The following is a 22199-nucleotide window of genomic DNA, read 5'->3' as shown; positions in this document are numbered from 1 at the left end:
TGTTAAACTACGAATGAAGCAATATATCACCTATGAGCGCTTTGGACGATCCATTTGCAAAAACTGTTTTAAGAGATCTTCGGTTCAAAAATAAGATCGCTGAGAACAATAAGCGTCGTACTAAACGCAACCGCAAAGCCATCCGTATGAGTCTACCTGAATCTACATGAGGATGAACAGTAAAGCGAATCAGGACCACAAACACATTTTGGATACACTTGGCGTTTAACTTACTATTATAGCTATCATTCTTTATTTGTTTTCAATGTGTTTTTACTTTTTCTAAAAAAATAAAAAAGGGTTTGTGCGAATTTATGTACTGCAGTTTTCAAATTGTATACTCGAATTTTCAACAATATCTTCAACTTTTATGAATTTTATCCATTTTATGATTAAATAATAAACTCTACTGTGTGCGTAATTTCTAGCTTTTCCGATATTGGTTTCAGCTCATCCACATTTCGATTGTCCACGTTCCAAAGATTCTATAAAACCAGATGAATATACAAAAATTTTCAACTATTCTCTACAACTTCTTCTCGACTGCTTTCTTCTTGCGCCAGCGTAGTTTCCATCTTCTCTTGATACAGCTTGCCTTCAATGTAACCCCCAGATATGCAAAGCCGCATTATACAGTACATTTCCTTTGCCGAGCGTGTAGTAAATCCTCGAAACGGCCGTATCGTCTGTTTGATGATCCTTACTCAAATTTTCATTTCTCACCAGTCCTGCTCCAGAATTTGACTCAGGTGGTCTGGCAAGATCTTTTAAGCATTCACTAGATTTTTCTCCAACAGCAGCTCCAATTTTCATTTCAATCCTTCTCCAGAAAAATTCTTGTGGCCTTTAACAATATTTACCGTTATCTGAATACTGTAGCACAACATGATGTAGAGTGGCAACTGCTGTTTCCTGTTGTAATGGAATAATGGTAAGTATGAAAAACTTATTGATTTTGATAATGGTCAATTATGTACTTACATTGCAGATGTTCCACTGTTTTGTGACACTTTATTCTTCCACAGTGAACCCCAGGAAGCAAGGATTGTTATGCTGTGCCTAGATATATCTATCTGTATCTCTAGAAAGCTGTGAAAAGTTTATAGATTAGTACAGTTTCGACTACAAATATACCGTTATTTACCAAGTGAATAAAAACCAACAGCTACTGTGATTGATTTCTCTCCATATGACTCATCTACCGTTTTATCATACTTTTTTTTCACATTTCGAAATCGATACTGCTGGTCCACCCCTTTTTCACCTTTTTTAATTTCGCGATTTCCCTACAAATACGGCCGAGGTATACGGTGTTATACTCATATAAATATTATGACGAAAGAGACCATTAAATTCGGAACGTTGTAATGTTTTTACCGGTTGTTGACAGATCGACATGCGCACATTTCGATCGTCTCTGATGTCAGATTTATTGACGCAATAAGTTGAGTAGATGGCGGTAGTGAGTCATTGACTTTCAACGTATTTTATTTTGAAAATTTACACACGTTTTCAAATAAAATTTGTTCCTGCATAAACGTCTGTTATCTGTGCTAAAGCCGAAAGGGTACGATGGGTAGGACATGTTGCAAGGAGAATGCCGGACCGAAAACCTGCAAAGATGGTGTTCGCTTCCGATCCGGCAGGTACGAGAAGGCGTGGAGCACTGCGAACGAGGTGGGCAGACCAGGTGCAAAACGACTTGGCGAGCGTGTGGCGCATTGGAGGATGTAGACTGATGTAGTAGATGTTGTAGATGTAGACTAAATAAATGAAAATGAAATGAGCTGTGGCAGATAATGTCCGAACATGGTTTTCCGGCGAAACCAGGGTTTGCAGAAATCGCTCTCAATAGATAACGAACAACGATAAAAGAGAGGCAAAAGCTATTCCGAAGCCATGATAACAAATTTATCAAACTTGTATACAAATGCAAACAAAGAATCGGATAGGCAGCCCCCACAGAAAAATGGTGATTCTCGCTTTGTTTTCGCTCCTTTCGTGTTGGTTACTGCACAGCTGTGTAGAACAAGTTGAAATGCATCATCAGAGCTAGTGCTCCCCGGATTTGGAGCTTTCTAAAAGAAATTTATCATGGGGTATAGCATCCCGAATCAGTTCTCTATCATGACAGCTTGCGAAAAAAGTCTCTCGCGGTATGCTACATATCGTATATGTATACAGAGATGATAAGTGAGAGACTTGTTCTTTCTCTTTAGGATTCAATCCCTGGGCGAAACTGATTAGACTGATACGTGAAACGCTGGGTGGCTCGAAATCAAGTATTCGGATTGCAGACGAAGTGTCAACCTCGCAACCTTAGACGGATTGAAGCAGGGTGATGCACTTTCGAATTTATTGTTCAGCATTGCACTCGAGGGCGCTATTAGGAGATCTGACGTGCAGAGGAACGACACTATCATCACACGGTCACATATGCTCCAGGGCTTTGCGGACCTCGACATCGACCTCATTGGAAACGATCGCAGAGCAGTAGTGAAGGCTTTTGTCCCACTGAACAGCGAGACGGCGAGGATAGGCTCTACCAAGACAAAGTACATGGTTGCGGATAGAGATAAAGGTAGACCTATTGGTATTGCTGAGGTAGTGCTTGATGGGGATGTGTTTGAAGTTGTTGAAGAATTTGTTTACCTTGGAACGCTTTTGACATGTGACAATGACGTTTCCCGTGAAGTGAAAAGACGTATTGCTGCTGCGAATAGGGCCTCTTACGGATTACGTAACCAGCATAGGTCCCACAGTATGCAGACGGAACTGAAATTTGCTCTATACAAAACTCTGATCCCTTTATGGACATGAAGTATGGACGTTAAAAAAAGCTGACCGGAGAGCTTTCGGGGTTTTCGAGTGAAAAGTGCTGCGTACAATACTCGGAGGGAAATTAAAAAATGGTGTGTGGCGCAGACCCATGAATCATGAGCTGTATCAAGTATACAAAGAAGAAAATATTGTAAATCGTATAAAATACGGCAGACTTCAGTGGGCTGGTCACTTGCGAATGTCGGAAGAAAGAATAGCGAAAACAATATTCAACAGAGAACCAGATAGTGGCCGGCGACTTCGTGGAAGGCCACGAACACGCTGGCTGCACGCGGTGGAATCGGACCTGGGGACCCTGACAGTTCGGGGAAACTGGAGGAACTCGCCCAAGACCGACGATTATGGAGTTATACAATACAGGTAGGTAAAATATTTGTCAATTAAATTCTAGTACGTAATCACATGAGAACAGTTAATGGTTTATCATCAAGCAGACGTAGTGATCAATCTCGTATAGTTCTGACCGACAACGTTACAATATCGTCAAACCAGCCAGTGAACCATTGCAATGGTAATAAATAACAAAGTGGCAATGTGGCAATAAGCAATTCTTTGAGATCGGTAAGAAGTGATACAGCGAATGTCGTTCACCGGTGAATAGAAATACATTCTCAAGATACCGTGGACCCCCGGTAATATGACCGCTTTTAATCTGAACACTTTCTAATTTGAACCCCGTTGGTTTGAACATCGTTCAAATTAAAAATGGTTCAAACGTCATTTAGCACGTGGAATCGAGAGAAGATAAATAAAACATCGTGAAACGGAACGCAGAATCAAAACAAACCAGCAAAGAGAGCGGCCAGAAACCAGTTTTTCTGATGCAAATAGAGTAACCAGAAGTTCAAATTAAAAATGAACCCCGTTAATTTGAATGAGGTACCGTTCAAATTATCGGGGGTCCACGGTAAAGGAAAAGTGCAATAACGATAATCCATTGACCCATTGCACGACACCAATCAGCGCCTCTTCGTGCTCATAATTCGAAATATACATTTTCGTTTTGGCTGCCAAACCCTGCACATTTACCGTGACAGTTTGACACAACCGTTCTGAAGACTGTCGAAGGTAAAGCAATAAATGATGGGCCATTCGTTTACGATTCGTCATTTGTAAGCTTTGCAGTGTCCACATTCTCACTATCAAACCTCCCACACATAAAACGGCATGAATGTTGTTACAAGTAACCCGAGTACGAGACAATAATTAATGATGTATCACTGTTTACTATTGATTGAAAACTGGAAATAAGATAATATTTATGAATCTTTTGGATTAATTATATTTCATCTATTAAAATGGCTTAGTTTTAGGTTTCAATCGCTGTAGCATAATTCATTATCATTCGAGTTTCGTTAATCGAAGCATCAAAGAATAACAGTATTGAATCGTTCCATGCTGCTGTCTGTGTTGGTGCGACCATGAATCAGTTTCTTGCTGCTTATGCTGCCGAGTGCTGCTAACCATAGAGAAGGTGTGTTGTGTTGTGAATGAAAACGACGTGATTAGCGAAGTGCTACATCAGAACGGGTGCAAAAGCGACACAAAACGTCGAGTTGCATCGGGAAAAGAGTGCTTTCCTAAAATAAAGGTAAATTCAATCGAATCTGTGGAAATTCTACGCAGGGATGGGCATTGACACGTGTGCATTGTAGAACAGTAGGCGGTGCAGTAGGTTGCAATCGTAGTTTTCCCAAGTCGCGAGGCAACTGCTTGGTGAAAAGTTGGGAATCAAGACGAAGAACAGAGCAAAAGGGAAAACCAAATAAGGAAAGGGTTCAACTCGGCGAAGAAGCGAACCACCATCCAACAAAGGAGAAAAGTTTCTACCACTTGGTGGTGAGGAATTTTAAGCCGATTGCTGCTGTTCGGTGGGTTCTTTAGCCATTGTAAAGTGATAGCAGCTGGTAGCAGTGATAGATTAGTTGTTTTCGTTACAAGTAAAAGAGGCCAATAAACGGGGGGTCAGTGGAGTAAGTTGGTTAGTGGATTTGGTAGAACTTTCTGTCCACCTGCGAACAATATTGGCGAACGCATATCTTTGTCACCACAGTGCTGGTCGTTTAATGTTGTCTTGTGGATAGCTACCAATGGTATTGTTTTTGAAGCGTATTAGGTTACAGAGATTGTAACGGCCTACTTGAGTTCGATTTTTGAAGCAATAGTCAAATAGTGTATTCATGTTTGAACACTACACGTAGCGGTGCGAGAAAGATAGAAAAAGTGGCTTGATAGAACAACTTTCTTCCCTTCCCACCTGCGTTGACGTTTTCGATCGAATGAATCATAAATAATCGTCCACAGAGCAGTGTAGCAGCACCACCAGCAGTCGAAGCAGTGAAGTACGAAGTTTTCTTCAAGTGCAAAGGCGGAAATCAATTTGCAATTGTAGGCCACGAAAGGTAAGCGGAAACATCGGACATTTTCGTAAAGAATAACATCATAATTTTCTCATTTATGTTTATTTCCGATGCGTAGAACTTGAAGGGAACCGACCAACATGCCTGGAAGTGGTCCCGTGTATCAGCCGACGACGGTGTCGTACGAAACCCGTCCGGGAACGGGTGCCGCCGGAGGGCTGCTGGCCCAGACCACGGCCGCCTCGTCGATGAAGATGCTTCGCAAACCGGCCGCACAGATGTCGGTGCTGATTTTCGGGCTCATATCGCTGGCCGCTGGTAGGTACACAGGAGGTCGCATGGCCTTATCCATTATGCACGGGGGTATTTTTCGTTTCTAGGAAGTGCTGGGCGGGGGGTGGAAATTATGTTCAAGGCTACGTACACGAATGGACTATTTTGAGCGGGAGAGAGTTTAGGTCGGGGGTGGTTTCCTTTGTTTTGGTACTTTTTCGTGCTTGAATCAAGATGGGGAAGGTCATGAATGGGAGTGGAATGGAAGTAGATGGAAAATTTTGTAGGACTGGCAGTGAGTAAATAACTGAGTTGACCTGATGCACAGTGTAAACTAACAGATTATCGTACTCAATAAAATTACAATTACAATAGGCAGCAATTCGAAAGCAAGCTGCAAAACTATTGACAAAAACAAACACACTTACCCAGGATTCTGCTGTTAGGTAATTATTTTTACAGTTCGAGTTCAGTAAATTATGGTTTTACTGAGTTATCAGTAAACGAACCGTCTTGATATTTTTACCAATAAAAAAAACGAAAAAAAAAAATCATAATTTCGTTATCATAATAAAACCTTTTTTCGTGTTTTTTTTTGTCAGGATACGTATTTTTGGATAAGAATTCAGAATCACAATTCACAATTTCACATATGTAGTTGCTCAAACAAACGGTTCAATTAGGGGAAACGACGGTTTCGGCAGGTTTTGTTCTATTATTGTCAGGGGGTTTTCTATTACTAATTATGCTCAAATTTGGCCTGATCATTCTTTGCATATCAAATATCAATATCAATATTTCATAATCTTTGGTTTACAAAAACCCCTCTGACAATAATAGAACAATTTTGTGGCGGAATAATAGAACAATTTTTGCTTTGCCTCATTATTTTCTAAAACAGATCAATTTTATGGTAAAATTCAAACATATATTTTTAGTGGGAATAAAGTATATAACATCAAGACACTTTACATCACACGGCACAGTTCACAGTCTTAATACTCTATTACTCAATATTAATGGAACCATCGAACTGGAAGAAAGGAAAGAAGTATATAAAATAAACTGACCAAAGCAGAAAATATCTTCATCGAGTATGAAAGATGAAAAAATATGAGTAAAAAATTTGAAATGCTTCATACAAAAACCACGAAACACATGTATGAGGGGGGCTGAAAACGACTAATTACGTTACGTAACCAATCTTTTTCTATTTACCTTTGAATTAAAATTTTCCTCATAGAAAACCTCCATATGACGTCGCTCAAAAAATAAATTAGACTTCAAGAGGTTGATAATACACATTTTTAGATGTTTCATACAAATAAAAACACGACAAAAAGATAAATAATTGGGTAATGTTTTTTGATCATTTTTTTATGGTCTATATAATAGGTAACGAATGCATACAATGTTGCGTTAGTTGAATTTCTTCATATTTCATAAGGATGTTAAAACTGTTTTCATGGAGTTGCTCAATCTGCCTCACGACATGATGAAAATGATCACAATGAACAAGTATGTAGGGTATTCATTTTTTTGCTTGTTTTATTTGTGCACGTACTTTTCCCCCACAGTTATGGAACACTTGTCAGCGTTCTTGACATTCAATTAACTTCATATCAGTAAGGAATGATGCAATTGCAATTTATTTCATGTGAAAATTCTCTTTGGATAATAAATTTCACTACGCCATGTGATTTCTTATTAAAAACTTTGGATACTCCTGCCGCTTTCGAGACAAGCTACAGATCCGATCATATTATACGAATATTATGTACACATGCGAGTCTATGCGAATATGCACATCTACTGTTATTAGCAATGACGTGTGGATTATTTTTTAACTGGAGGCCACCAAGAGTCGGGTGAAGTCAAGACAATTTTTCACTCGAGAAACTTCCTGGGAATGGCAGGGATTTGAATTTCACTATTGACCTTCGCAATACCCCGAGAACAAAATTAGAACTACACGCTTTACATTTTTGGTACAGATCTATGGTCGCCCAGCTCATTGGTGGCACTCGATACAAGTATTTGAAAATGATTACTTACCTGAATGGACACCATCTTACCAATACTGGACAACTTATACGAATTAATCCCCGGAAGAACAAGCAGAACGTTAGGTCGTCTTAGATGCAGTATAACAAAGCTTCAACCTTGGCTTCAACTCTTACACGAAATTTTTCGAGCTATTTATAACTATCGACTGGAACATTTTGTCTTTCATCTTGTTTCACTTCACGGTACAGCTTTTTTCTTATTTTGACAAAGATTTTTTCTTCCAATGTTATGAAAACTCATATGTGAATATGTACGTTATGTGGAAGATATTGATTTGGAAAATGTATTGGAGGTAACCACTTTCCCTTCGATGGGACTCGAACCCATGACCCTACAGACCCAGACTCATGACCCTAAAGATTTTTTTTCCGCAAAAGCAAAACACGTCAATCATCTAACGTAGCATACTTCTATCTCAAATCGCATGTGCAAAAACACATGGGGAAAAAATCCGCGGACCAAATTCCCGAGGTGTGAACATTTTTTGTATTAAAATTTGAGTATTTTGATCATTGTTCGACGTCTGTCACCATTAGTGAATGAATTCGTGGGAAGTTATCAAGCCGGCTTCGTTGACGGCCGGTCGACAACTGACCAGATCTTTGCTGTACTGCAAATCCTTCAAAAATGCCGTGAATACCAGGTCCCAACGCACCATCTGTTCATTGATTTCAAGGCGGCATACGACAGTATAGACCACGTAGAGCTATGGAAAATTATGGACGAGAACAGCTTTCCTGGGAAGCTTACCAGACTGATCAAAGCAACGGTGGATGGTGTGCAAAACTGTGTGAAGATTTCGGGCGAACACACCAGTTCGTTCGAATCGCGCCGGGGACTAAGACAAGGTGATGGACTTTCGTGCCTGTTGTTCAACATTGTGCCAGAAGGTGTCTTGCGGAGAGCCGGGTTTAACAGCCGGGGTACGATTTTCAAAAGATACAGTCAATTTATTTGTTTCGCGGATGACTCGCCTGGGAAGCAGTGTTACGATAGACGGGAATATCTTCGAGGTGTTCGAAGAATTCGTCTACCTTGGATCCTTGCTAACGGCTGATAACAATGTTAGTCGTGAAATACGAAGGCGCATCATCTGTGGAAGTCAGGTCTACTACGGGCTCCAGAAGAAACTGCGGTCAAAAAAAATTCGCCACCGCACCAAATGTGTCATGTACAAGACGCTTATTAGACCGGTTGTCCTCTGCGGACATGAAACATGGAGGAGAATTATTTCCGATATTAGATTTAGAAGGAATATCTGAAGTCTCCAGCTTACTTCTTTTTTTTTCGCGCTTTAGCAGGACGGTCATAAAACCTTGTTTCTTAAAAGGAAGTGGCGAATTCAGAGACTCACCCTTCCTATTGTTTTTATTAATACTCATTGCTGAGCGTGGAGACGTGACCTTCTAAGAGGTTTATTTTCCAGAATGGTGTCCCTGCAGGATTACCACCACTTGTCGGAATTTTACTTCCGCAAACGAGTCCAACGTAAAACGAAGGCACGGGTCCTTGCAAAGATCGTAACGGGATCAGTGGGTACAAATAGCGTTGAGAAGTACTGTTGAAATTAAAATAGCCTCGGGTAGTATAAAAAACATCCTTCCGCAAAGAGAGAAAAAACCGCACAGCACGAAAGCACAACTGTGGTGTGACTTACTAAACGTCTGAGTTAGGGCGAAGCCAGAGTAAACGCGACGTGCGATGCGACGCGACGCGACAGTGCAATTTGACAGCCTGTTGATAATGATTGTTATTCTTTTACGTGAGTCGCGTCGCGTCGCATCGCTCGTCGCGTCGCGTCGCATCGCTCGTCGCGTTTACTCTGGCGTGCACCTTATGCACAACGCGTCGTATTTGGAACTCTTTTGTGACCAGGGGAGGAGCAAGCCTGTCATCCACGAACAAATCAAGCCTACCTAAGATGTATTATCCGGGCCTCGCCGCTTGGGAAAGGCGGGCCACCCCGCTTGGCAAGTGTAACATTTTTCGAACTGGAATCTTGTAGGATAGTGGTTAACCTACACTACTGCTAACTAACGAAAAAAATGTGGGATTGTTTATTTACATTTGCTTAATACTACATGCAGAGGAGGCGCGATGCACCGCATATTACCCCCCTGTTTGTGACCCAAAAAGCGCAAGAGGTGGAGGCTATTTGCAACATCTCAATTCTATTTGGAAATTCTGCTACAAGTGCACTACATAAACAACAAAGTCATCTGTAACTTCATTGTACCTTATACGGAATATGCAGGTGACTATTAAAAGTGAAATCCTGCTAAGCTGAGCTCAAAGTGTTTTTCAACATATCAGAAACATTGTCGGAACAGTAATAAACCGAAGTGTTATTAATACAGCAACTTACCTGTTTTGTCTCTGTTATGAAAAACATTGAATTCCAAATCACCCAAGAATTCACCAGATGCGTGGCATATTGCAACGCCACTTAAACGGAACAACGTCCTTGTCCTTGTGTCCATAACTGTGTTATCTACAGCCTCGACAGTAGTTTTGTTTTTGTCACTCCGACCTTGGGTATGTATTCAATCATCCATAACATATTCCTGATGACCGAGAGGCATTGATAGATGGTTATTGAATAGCCATGGCCTAAACGAGCCTTGAGCCTAGAACTTGCAATACGTATCAAAAGTTTGAGTATAGTGAACAAAATTCTGCTATAGGAAAACTTCTAAATGGATTCCTTTGGATGCTTGTATTTCAAAATCATGAAGGTTGATATGTCTCAAGATGGGTTTCAATGCTCATCTAAATTTATCCACTTCCTGGAAGGTATTGGGTTTCCGGGAACACTTTCGAACGTGGCCAATGTATTCAAAACGTCTGAAATTCTCATCTACTGAGCTTATCTTTCAAAATCATGGAGTTTGATATGTCGCAAGATGGGTTTCGGTGCTAATCGAAATTTGTCCCCTTCCCTGGAGGAACCAGGCTCCCGGGAACACTTCCGGACGTGGCCAATGTGTCCAAAATCTCTCAAAAAATCATTTATTGTGCTTGTCTTTCAAAATCATGAAGTATGATGAAGTATGACACCACTTGAAAAGAGTCCACTACCCTGGAGAATCAGGTTCTTGGTTCCTGGTAATCAAATTGTATCAATACTAACTTCTTATGCTGGTCAATGATGATTGACCACGTTTGCATCAACATTCCGGGCACTTTCGTTCATTTATCAATTGTTTAAAAAAATTACCCGCCTTCGACTGCACCTGACCCAGGACCCCCCCTTAAAAAATCCGCCCGGATTGGCAACATGGTCAAATAAAGTAGTGTACCAAAAGATAGACATGATGACGCTCCTTTCCTGAAAATTTCATGGCAATCGGACGAAAAATGAGCCCACACGGGTTATTTCAATTTTGATTAATAAGTCTGACCGAAACGGGTTAAGTAAAAACAATTTTTCCTTCAGCTAGGATTCTACAGGATCATTCATCAGCAAAAAAACAAAAGTAGCATGAAAAAACAAGTGTAACTAGGAAAACTTTCCTGATCAGTTCTAAAAACCATGCCTTGAGAGTGTTACCTGTCTTCTCAAATTGATTCTGGTTGACATTGGTGATCGATTATCTATTTTGTTTCCTCTTTCTCTCTGCCCTCCATTGGGTCCGTTTACCGATCGGTAACATTTCGGTTTTTCCTGGTGCCCCAGGCCCGTCAATGCGTCTCCCGCATCATGATTATTGATCCCCTAATTGGACAAATAGTAAATATTCCACCGGGTTGTTCTGCAACAAAAAAAGGAAAACACTTTGAAAATGTTTTGAACCATTCGTGCAAAGGAAATGATCTTACCTGCAGGATTCCTTTGTTTCGGATACATTCTGGCTCCGCACGAAAATCGAGTGTAGTCAATGGAGTATAATTGAGATGCCTGAATGACGTACAGCCATTCCCAATACTTCTGCCACCACAAACTATTTTTTCTTCCGAAGAACGTCACTCACAACGAAATGCAATAAATTGAAATGAAAACCTCAGGCGATAACTTGCCTCAGATGACAGTTCTGATTCGGTTATGTAATGTTACATATAATTAGCGCAATATTATCACATTTCAATGTAATATTTTGTTTGTTTCTGAACTTTAACGCAGTGCAGTTTTTCGAATGCAATAAATGCATAAGAAAAGAGGTAATTTTATGCTTGTTAAACGCAGACATAAAAATATTTTTAACAATTAGATTTTACGTTGAGCGATGTACAAATTCATCGATCCGACGTAAAAATACGTAAAATCTGTTTTTACATAGAATTATTGGGTACGTCTTGAGAAGTTGCGTCATGGCATATTAATATATTTTTTGCTGTGTACAACTTACTGCTGATTGCACTTTTCACTTCTTATTTCTCATTTCTTCTCACTTCCTACTCGCTCACTTACTTGAGTGATAACTGAGTCGCAGCAAGCATTTGTGCGTGAACGGTCGCAGTTTGTTTCTGCTGTCATATTTTTTAAAGTTTTTCGGCCGATTATCAACCATTCAGCAAACCGCACAAGCCGAATTGATGGACACGTGACAAGGAAGGATTAGAAGCTAGAAATTCAACGTGCTATCTGGACGCAAATCCAGACGCCGTTGCAAGTCCCCTGGAGGAAGCAGTGCCCATGAAGATGATCTGCGAGCTGACGGCCATCGTTTTGTATCGAGACTTCCTTATCGTGTTCGAAGACGTATTCGGACTTGCGCGTGGCATCGAAGGCGGGATGTCGGTTCGGAGGATGTTTCTCGATTCAAACGGCTGAGTGACACCATTTTGCAGACCATCGTCCCTAACCCCTAATCCCAAGGCGTCAAGCGACCCGTGCCGAGGGGATACATGGCCAGGGGGGTGAAATAATGAGCTAGGCCTTTAACGGAGCCTGTGGGGTACCTGGGCACCCTCCACAGTAATTGTCCCTTACCGCGTCATGCTGGGCTCTGGCGTGGTGGACCTCTTTTCCCGAGCAACTCGTGGGACCAAAATGGAAAACCAAGTCAATTCTTCAATTAGTGGTAGTAGTGTAGGCGACAACCCCTTCGCAAGAGGTGGGTTGTTCAAGTCTCCGCCTAGGAGGCCAGAGGCAATAGTCGGCAGCTCAGTGCGCAGCGCCAGCGTGGGTCACTCAACCTTCCTCTCGGCTAGAAAAACGCCGGTAGGGGTTATTGACGGCCCATGGTTTGTGGAGGCGATGAACCGCAAACGCGATGGGCTTTCGGCCTTCGAGGTGGCGACGGAACAGCTGGACGCCATCATCGACTTTGCGTCATCGAAGCATAATATCAGCAAGGACCTCAAGAGGAGCTTGCAGAAACTTCGAAAGTCGATGCTGGACGCCAAGCTGGAGAGGGCGGTCGGGACGGCCAAGTGTAAACCCGTGAAATCGGTGGAGTCGAGGTCTACCCAGACTGAGGCCCAAGGATTCGCGGACTCGGGCAAGGTCGAATCGACCGAAGGCGTGCCAGCGAAGACGGTGGTGCCAAAGTCTACCCAGACTGAGACTCAAGTACATATTTGCGGGTACGTCGGGGGTGACTGTTCCAACGGAGCAGACACAAAAACGGGGGAGACAGTCTCCAGGGGATGAGCTCCCTGGGGGCCGCTCCAAAACGCGGAGGGTTACTACCCCGAACAAGGGTAGTGGGGCTGGCAAGCTGAACCCCGGCCAGGTACCTCCAAAACCGGGGGAGGAAGGACCTGGAAAGGTCCGTCCACTCAGGAAAGACGGTGGTAAGGGGCTACGGCAGGCTGAAAGTTCTCAGCCGCATCAGACCAGGGAAATAGAGGGGGATGACGCCTCCTGGACCCTGGTCAAGAACAAGAGGAAACCGAAGACGTCAAGGGCCGAAAAGAAGGCCCAGGTGAATGAGGGTAGCAAGAAGTCTAGGGTAGGCGCCAATCACTCCAGGGGCGATGCCCTAGTCATCACGGCGGACGAGGCTAAGTACTCGGACGTCTTGAAGGCGATGAGGAGTGACGTCAAGCTCGGTGAACTTGGCGCCGACGTACGTCGAATAAGACGTACCCGGATGGGCGAGATGATCCTCGAGCTGAAGCGGGGCGTCTCGCAAAAGGGCGCCGCCTACAAGAAGTTGGCGGAGGAAGTCCTAGGCGAGACGGTCAAGGTGAGGGCACTCACGACGGAGGTGAATCTAAGGGTTAAAGACCTGGACGAGATCACTGAAGTCGAAGAGCTCGTCACGGCACTGCGGCGACAGTGTGAAGTGGAGACGCCCACCGCAGCCGTTCGGCTATCTGCAGTGGACGCCTCCAAGGTAGTCAAGTTAGGGAGCGTCAAGGTGGGATGGTCGGTATGCCCTGTGGGCATATACGAGCAACCCGAAGTTTGCTTCAAGTGCCTGGAACCGGGGCACAAGCAATGGGACTGCAAAGGCCCTGACAGAAGCAATCTCTGCCGACGCTGCGGATTGGAGGGACATAAGGCACAATGCTGCATGAACCCTCCCAATTGTTTGATTTGTTCCAGCAAAGCTGTGAACAGCAAGCACCCCATGGGGGGTTCGATGTGCCCGGCCTTTAAGCGTGCTGCAAAATCACAGTGCAGGTAACGCAGCTGGCTTGCTCGGCCTCGCCCGAGTGTTTGGTGTGCGCAGGTTTAGAGGAAATGGCGGAACACGTGTTGTTCGTGTGCCCACGTTTTCGCGCAATGCGTGACCACATGCTTGCCACATGTGGTCTGGACACTACCCCGGACAACCTAGTTCGGAGGATGTGTAAAGACGAAGTTGGCTGGAACGCCGTTTTATCGGCTATCGCCCAAATCGTCTCGGAGCTACACAGAAGGTGGCGCGTGGACTCAAGGATGGCTAGTTCAGGCGCAAATAAGAGGTGGTCCAAGGGATCTGAGTCGGCTTCATGGGTCATACCGGTGGTTATGCTTTGTGGTCGAACTCGATCCTTTTATCGAACAAGTGGCCGCGCGAAGAACAACATCGTATCGTCGCTTTCGCGGCGTCGGTCAACCGAATGGGTTCCGAGCCCGAGGACGGAAAGGGGTCCTCGTCAAGGCTGGGGCAGGCGTAGGCCTCGCGTCGGCAAGTCCCTCTGTGTGCTGGCGAATAGGCCCTATCGCAGAAAGGTCAATTTGGGGTGCACGGGGCATCATCATTCTTGATACCAGTCGTGCAGAGGGAAGCAGGCGCGAAGTCGACCCTTCCCACCTTCCGTGGACATAGGGCGTGGTAAGGCCACCTGAAAAGCCGGCAACGCGCTGGCACGATACCATGGTGTTTTTCTAAAAAGCGAGTTACGATGTTCGGTGCTGCAAGGACACGCAGCTAACCTCGAGGGTGCGTTGTGCACTGGCTCCCCTTTGAAGCATAACTTTCTGGTTGTACCGAAGGGACTATGGGCTTGGCGGCAATGGAAACGGTTTAGCGGGTCGGGATGTAGTCCTGCCGCCCTCGGTGATCCCTAACCCCGCACTTCCTGGTCAACCCAGGATGTCTGTTGAGCAGTCCATTGTCCAGGAAGAAAAAAAAAAAACACACTTTCTACTCGCTCACTTACTTCTCATATTTCACTTCTTATTTCTCACTTTCCACTTTTCGATTCTCACTTCTCACTTATCACTTCACACTTCTCGCTAATTACTTCTAAGCAGAGCTGTGCAATATCAGGATGCCCTTTGTCAATTGATAGAAGACTTAAAATGATACTCTTTCTATATGGATCATTGCGCAAAGAGCGTCCAAGACAACCAAAAGGAACGATGCTCATGCTGATGAATACCATGTGACACACGGCTAAATGTGTATCTCCACTGCACAAGATATTTTGTTCTATGCTTTGCATTAATTTTCATAGTTCACTATGTTAGAGAATGATGGAAGAACAAAAGATATTTTAGTTACCAGATAAAGATTGTCGCTGTCGTCGCTGTCCGGAACATCTTTTGCTGGCGAGGATAGGGGATCTAAATGTCAATGAAGGAAAAATACATACGATTTGACAGTAAGGTACCACACATGTTTCGGACAGCAGAACAAAGGGAACCGAAGCGACAATCTTTATCTGGTAACTAAAATATCTTTTGGAAGAACCAAATCCGATCATTTCAATGATCATGTCACAATAATCAGCTTTGTGCCATTATGGTGGTTGAGGATGATGGGATATGCAGAGTGGACAGTCGGACAGAACCGACACACAACAGGCCAGTGGATTCACCGGAACGATTCCCGACAATTGCGCTTTGTGACACGGATAAAACAAACACACGCGAGACTCGTTTGAATTATAGACACTATAGGTTCCATAGACAAGCTGAGGCGAAGGCGAGTGTAGTCAAACGAACTCTCAAATAGTGTAGCCAAACGAGCATGACGTCACGATTGCAATTGAAGTAAAAGGAATGTTTGACGTCAAATTCGTGTGTACACTGTGAAAAAGAGAAAAAACACACTTAATTGAAATGATCCAACCGTGCCTGCGCTCGTCTATGGAACCTATAGTGTCTATAGTTTTAATACGTCTTCATTATACAGATTTGGGTACATAACTGAATGGAAATATTCACTGCCTTCTCGTTCTTCTCTCAGGGTTGCCAGTACGGCTGGTGTGTAGTGACGGCGTAACAATATACGCTGCCCCTACTTTATTATAGCTTACAGAGGAGAGTGTGGAATGCAGAGGAATAAGCGTGTCTATATCAGGGTGTTAAAATGAGTTGATGGTGATGGTGCACAGCTCTGCTCTGCTTCTAAATTCTCACTTCTTACTTTTCACTTCGCATTTTTCACTTCTCACTCCTCTCTTATTATTTCTCACTTTTCACTTACTCCTCGCTCACTTCTCACATTCCACTTCTCAATCTCACTCTTTCCACTTTTCGCTTCTCACTTATCACTTCACACTTTTCGCAATTTATTTCTTTGTTTTCACTTCTGACATCTCACTGCTCTCTTCACATTTCTTATTTCTCACTTATCACTTTTCGCTTTCGATAAAAAAGTCCATTTTTTCGTTACTTAAACATCATTTGATGGCATCGCTCAGCGCATTAAAATTGTTTCCCGTTGATTCGGGTGATTTTTTTGGCGTCGACATGACTGGAAGTTCACAAAAATAACACTGTTTAATGTCTTTACTCATGTTATAGGAACTTTGATATATTTTAACATGATACAATAGTGTCCATTACTTGGGGACACTTTTCTAAACGGTGGAAATCTTTCACCAAAATTTATCATCAAAATAAATCGTCGAAAAACGTTACATGATGAAATACTGTTTGTATGAATCACCGATGATCATATTTCGTGTATTTAATATCAGATTGCTAGAGAATATTTCGATAAATGGCTTATGTGTCTCTCACTGGGGGATCTACCCCTATAGTATAAATGAACATTACTTCAACCCCTCCGTTACCAACCCCCCTTTTGAAAACTAAAATAAAAATCTTTTTGGCTGTAACTTTTTTGTCTTTTGACATTTTTTTTGCAGCTTTCACCAAAAGAAGCGGTATTTATTCAAGTTTTAGGTGCTCTATGAATTTTTGGGACTGGCCACTTGATACAGGAGTTATTACAAAAGATATTTTAGTTACTAGATAAATATTGTCGCTGTCGTCGCTGTCCGGAACATCTTTTGCTGGCGAAGATAGGGGAGCTAAATGTCAAAGAAGGAAAATCCATACGATTTGACAGGTATGTACCACACATGTTTCGGACAGCAGAACAAAGGGAACCGAAGCGACAATCTTTATCTAGTAACTAAAATATCTTTTGTTATTACTGATTTAAAATGGGTTAGCTTTTGGCCATATGCCAGAACGCATACTTCGGAAATGATTATTTTAGATATTTTGAAAAGAAACGACGCATAAACTATACCAAATTTGATCAGGAATTTGATCGGTCCGAAATATGGCCTGTATTCCGGAATCCGGACGTTCCGCTGGAACCTGTTACGGGGTCACTTTACGGAAATAGGCGAATACCATCATGCGACCCATCAAACTTCATGATTTCAAAAGCTATCCAGTTTTCCGCGAGCGGTAATGGCCGCCAGCTTGCCTGCGGGTAAGTCTCTGATTTGACGTTTCTGGAGGTCAACTGCACCCACCATTCGAGCATTTTGATCAATGTGGTATATAAGAAGGCTTGAATTCACTGAATCAGCACCTTCTTATATGCAACATTGGTCAGAATTCTCGGAGCGGTGGGTGCAGTTGACCTCCACAAACGTCAAATCAGAGACTGACCCGCAGGCAAGCTGGCGGCCATTACCGCTCGCGGAAAACTGGATGCCATTCTATGGTAGTTTTGTACTTCCTGAACCGTATTTGAACCGATTGGAACCGGTAAACTGATTTGCCGAGTACCGGTTCAAGGGTCAATTTTGGGAAATAAGCAAACCCCATCATGCGGCATATCAAACTTCATGATTTTAAAAAGTTATGGCATTCTTTGGTAGTTTTGTACTTCCTGAACCGTATTTGAACCGATAGGAAACGGTAGACGGTTTTATCAAGTACCGGTTTGATGGTCAATTTTGGGAAAATTAGCTAATCCCATCATGCGCATATGCATTTTCCTGCTACAAGTTATGGCATGATAGTCTTCTATGGTAGTTTCGTGCTTCCTGGATCGTATTTTAACCGATTGAAATCGGTAGACGGGTAGTTTTACACTTCATGGACAATATTTGAACCTATTGAAATTTTTCTACTGTTCGAATGGAGAAAAATGTTACCCAGAAAATACAAAGGTATAATATAACGCAATAACTTTCGAAAACATTATGTTTGGTATGACACATGTTTTTCTTCTTCATATTCAATAACTCCACATTCTAGCTGGATCTTGGCTAGCTTTTCAACTTAGTATTCTGTGACCATTACTGCAGTTATTCATCGAAAACTTTTCTATACCCATCAATTGTGAGCTTCATGGCCGTATGATTGGAGACGTCAATCGTTTAGACGCATCCCAAGTAACAATTTCCATGCTTCTTGGATTTATCTAATTCTTATTGAAGACTTATGACAGCAATCACCATGCTAATTGCTCAGTTTTATTGGTGCTCTTATAACTATCAATAAACCTCTCATAAATCTGCTGAAAAAAGCTTCAAACGTCAAATGCCTATTCACCATACGAACAGACCTATCGTTGTGATAAAGAGCATAATAAATCCAATTCTCAACGCTCAAATTTTTGGTCATAATGTGGTCAAATGAATAACCCCCATGAGAATGTTTGCATTGCTAAGAGTTTATGACGGTGTTTAATAAAAGCGAAAATTTTCTGATCAAATTCCATGTTGGCTATATTGAAAATGAAGTATCATTTCGCAGTCAGTGAATTATTTCATTGAAATTCATGATTTAACTACATTTTCACCGCGTATTATACTTTTTCTGATAAATTTTATTTATTAATAATTTGGGCAAAAGTACTAATCGATTTAGTGGACATCCTTGGTGTTGTGGTAATGAATATTTTTTATTTATTTTCCTGAACTACGTTATACTGCCGGCGCGTGGTGTTCAACCCTATTTTTTCACCAGCTTTGACCATAAAATTAGCGCACTTCCTTTCAATTGTACTGAATCGAAAAAAAACAACCTGAAAAAAATATTATTTTGCTGTCATCATCATAGGGGAAGGGGGGGCAATATGCCCTAGCTAAGCAAACACTGCTCTATTGTCTTATTTGTATCGCTATTCATGGGTATTTTTACATTATGCATCAGTTAAACAAGATAGCTAGTTGATGCCAATCAAAAATTGTCAAAAATCTCAATCATATTGATAATATTCACATTTCAAAAAAGAGGTGATATTCCGTTGCCGGAAAACTCATGAGGCAAAACGCCTTTTAGCTGGCAGCTCCTAGGGAACAAAGTACCACGCGTCGGCGAATCAGCATTCTAGTATGGATAGTCCGTGGAGACGCAAGTACTTTGTAGGTTATTGCTACTAGGGCGTTTTGCCTCGCTAAAATGTTAGATGTTTCTTCAAAATGTGGAAATTTTCGGTTTTTCCGCCCTTCCTATGTACTTTTTTGGAACTTTATTCCCCTATTCTAAATGATTTTAGTTCTAGTTTTTTTCCGGACATCACTATGACGGTAAATATGTGGGAAACCACAAAAGGCGTTTTGCATCGGGGGGGCGTTTTGGGGCCTCTTCCCCTAACTTCTACCAATAATCCGTTTTGTTATTATTTTTCTGCAAAGTTTTGTTTCTCTTTTTTCAGAGCAACATTTTGACAGCTACCGCAGCCTAATTCCCTTTTTTGCAGGTGGTTTAAAAAGGGTTTCTGAATGCTCTTATAATAGGTTTATAGTGGTTATCTGGAGAGGGCCACTTGGCAATATCTTACTCTTATAGTGGTCATCAGAAGTTTGCCGTGTATTATTCGGTTTTATTGTTAGATCTTATAAATTTATCTTGAAAACCATTCCCAGAGCGGAATAAAACATGAAATGTTACTTGAGATCCTCTTGCCCGACAAATGCCCAAAACTATGTTAAAGATTTGATTATTCCTAATAAATCTCCAATAAACGGTTTTTGTTCAGCACTCTATTAAATAATATGTTGGTACGCAAATTCAAATATTTTGCATCTATTTTAATTCCCTCAGGTGTCGCCATGATTGCCAGCGGTTCAGCGGACTACTCCGACACCGAACAGCACCCCGAGGCGCATCCTGACGGAGGCAGCATTCCGGAGGAAGAACTCGACATTGGGCTCATAGTGGCCGGCGTATTCATCACCATCCTGGGATTTGTTCTTCTCGGTAGGTCAAAACATCTCCTTTATATCTCTCACTCCAAATCTAACCACATCGCTCCCCAAAGGCCTCTACATCAAGGTTGCCGACTGGCGCCGCCATTGCGTCTGCCCGTGTGCCCTCTCCAAGAAGCAAGGCCTGGCCCGTCAGCTGCAGGGCAACAGCGGCGGTCAGATTCTGGCGCTGAACCCCAGCACCGATCCGTTGGTGTCGCACACGCAGTACGCGCCGGTTTCGGAAATTCCGACGCGCCAGGAGGACGAAGAACGACGGAACCTGATGCCGGACAACAAGGACTCGTGCCTCAGCAGTGCCGAGGAATCCGACCGGATGCTGGATCCCGACCCCAGGATCGTTCTCCGACCGATCGGCGGCACCGTAGAGGATGCCTAGGGTCAAGAGACCGGGGACGATGACGATGACGATGACGATTGGTAAGCAGGGGAACGAACGGGGATCGCGGCTGACTATTGTTGATTTACGTTCGTGATATTTTGCATCTCCGGAACGAAGGCAAGCTTGAAGCTTCTCTCTCTTGTAGCGTGCTTACATTTGAATTTGATCGTCTCTCATTGGACTTGCGACTTACAGGAAAACACACAAAACACAAACAAACACATTTTGCGCTGAGATGAGATTAATTTGGTTTGAAACGGGAACGAATTGAGAAATCGAGGACAGCAGCTAAGAACAGGAATGTCAGGACGTTTTTAAACACTTGACGACAAAGCGCGAAACACACATACACAAATATGTATCCATGAACGAATCGAAACAGAGGTTAGTGACGAATGACGGAAGGAGTTTCGCTCTTCCTTTTGTGAGAGCGATCTATGGGACGGAAAGAGCGATCGAGTGTGCGAGGCTCCAGACATGTTGGATCTGACAAAGTATTTTGTACAACTTTTTTTATTCTACTATTTTAACGATTGCTTACATTCTCCACTTTTATTGCAAAACACGCGTCTCTCTAGCTATACATCACTGAATTTGGTTTAGAACTTACAGGCACTAGAGAAGCTGCAGTTTTAGACAAAATATTTTTACTTCTCTTGTAGCAGTGCGTTTTAGTCGATTTTATAAGAGATACGTAAGAAGATTCTCATTCCGTCCAGCTTGTACTTATTCTTTGAGGTTAGATCCAGTTTTAACTATAGATTGAGCTACTGTATTTATTTCAGTATTCCATCCACCGTATTTAAGCTAACTTTACACTGTTTGAGAAATTGTAGCTTCTCGCCGATTGCCCCCTAACATATATTTAAACTACTTTTTAGACTATTTTGTTAGTTTAGTAAAACTAAACGCATTTACTTTAAACGTAGTTATTTTTTTAGCCAAGCCCACGTGCATTAAAGTAGAAGTACTTAATTTTGTTTTGCATTTATCATACTTTTATTCGTTCCACGGTACAAAATGAAAATGTGCAATTAGATGTTTTACGTTCGACACGATCACACTCACTTCAATCATCGAAATTCATTACACGAGGGAAAAAAAATCCAAATTTAGTCTGCGCGCGAGTGCAAATCATTTGAAACAATTCGGTACCTGGTCCATGTTTCCATACCCTTTCCGTATCTATTGTTTATGTACTTGTTTACATATCTCTCAAGAAGAAGAAAACATTCGAATAATAATTAGTATTCTAAGGCTAAGTATTGCACGTTAAAGTTGGCATCGAAAACTGGGATAAATTATTGAAAGGTCTTAGCGGATAGTTGAACTTTGACGATCAGAACCGATCGAAACTATTTGAACACATGCACCGAAAAAGTCGAGGTTATAAGTGAAAAAGAAAACTGTAGAAAAGAAAAACTATTGGTAATAAAATTTAATGGAAAATGGCATAGTTATTGAATGTTGGAAAATTTGAGAAAGCTTTT

At 42.2% G+C, this 22199-nt stretch overlaps 1 protein-coding gene and 1 long non-coding RNA gene across 7 annotated transcripts; one reads left to right on the top strand and one right to left on the bottom strand.

The window, feature by feature from the left end:
• Positions 1-229: 229 nt before the first annotated feature.
• LOC134217311 (uncharacterized) lies at positions 230-1261 on the bottom strand. Its single transcript, XR_009980991.1, has 3 exons — positions 1145-1261; positions 982-1089; positions 230-912 (listed from the first exon to the last, which is right to left on the bottom strand). It is a non-coding gene; the product is annotated as an uncharacterized LOC134217311 (long non-coding RNA).
• A 3010-nt stretch (positions 1262-4271) lies between these two features.
• Positions 4272-22158, top strand: LOC134207869 (uncharacterized). 6 transcript variants are annotated; one of them, XM_062683843.1, is made up of 6 exons: positions 4272-4432; positions 4502-4712; positions 5151-5243; positions 5320-5519; positions 20164-20319; positions 20381-22158. In XM_062683843.1, the coding sequence occupies exons 4-6, from the start codon at positions 5342-5344 to the stop codon at positions 20704-20706; spliced, it is 660 nt and encodes a 219-aa protein (XP_062539827.1). In that variant the 5' UTR covers positions 4272-4432; positions 4502-4712; positions 5151-5243; positions 5320-5341; the 3' UTR covers positions 20707-22158. The 6 variants fall into 6 exon arrangements, with proteins under 6 accessions (XP_062539827.1, XP_062539825.1, XP_062539828.1 ...); XM_062683841.1 differs by having other exon boundaries at positions 5146-5243; XM_062683844.1 differs by having other exon boundaries at positions 4502-4730; positions 5146-5243.
• Positions 22159-22199: the final 41 nt, after the last annotated feature.

Source organism: Armigeres subalbatus, chromosome 1, assembly GCF_024139115.2.
Source record: "Armigeres subalbatus isolate Guangzhou_Male chromosome 1, GZ_Asu_2, whole genome shotgun sequence".
Classification (NCBI taxonomy): Eukaryota; Metazoa; Arthropoda; class Insecta; order Diptera; family Culicidae; genus Armigeres; species Armigeres subalbatus.
The sequence above is the reverse complement of the archived record's forward strand: the minus strand, read 5'-3'. Positions and strand labels throughout refer to the sequence as shown.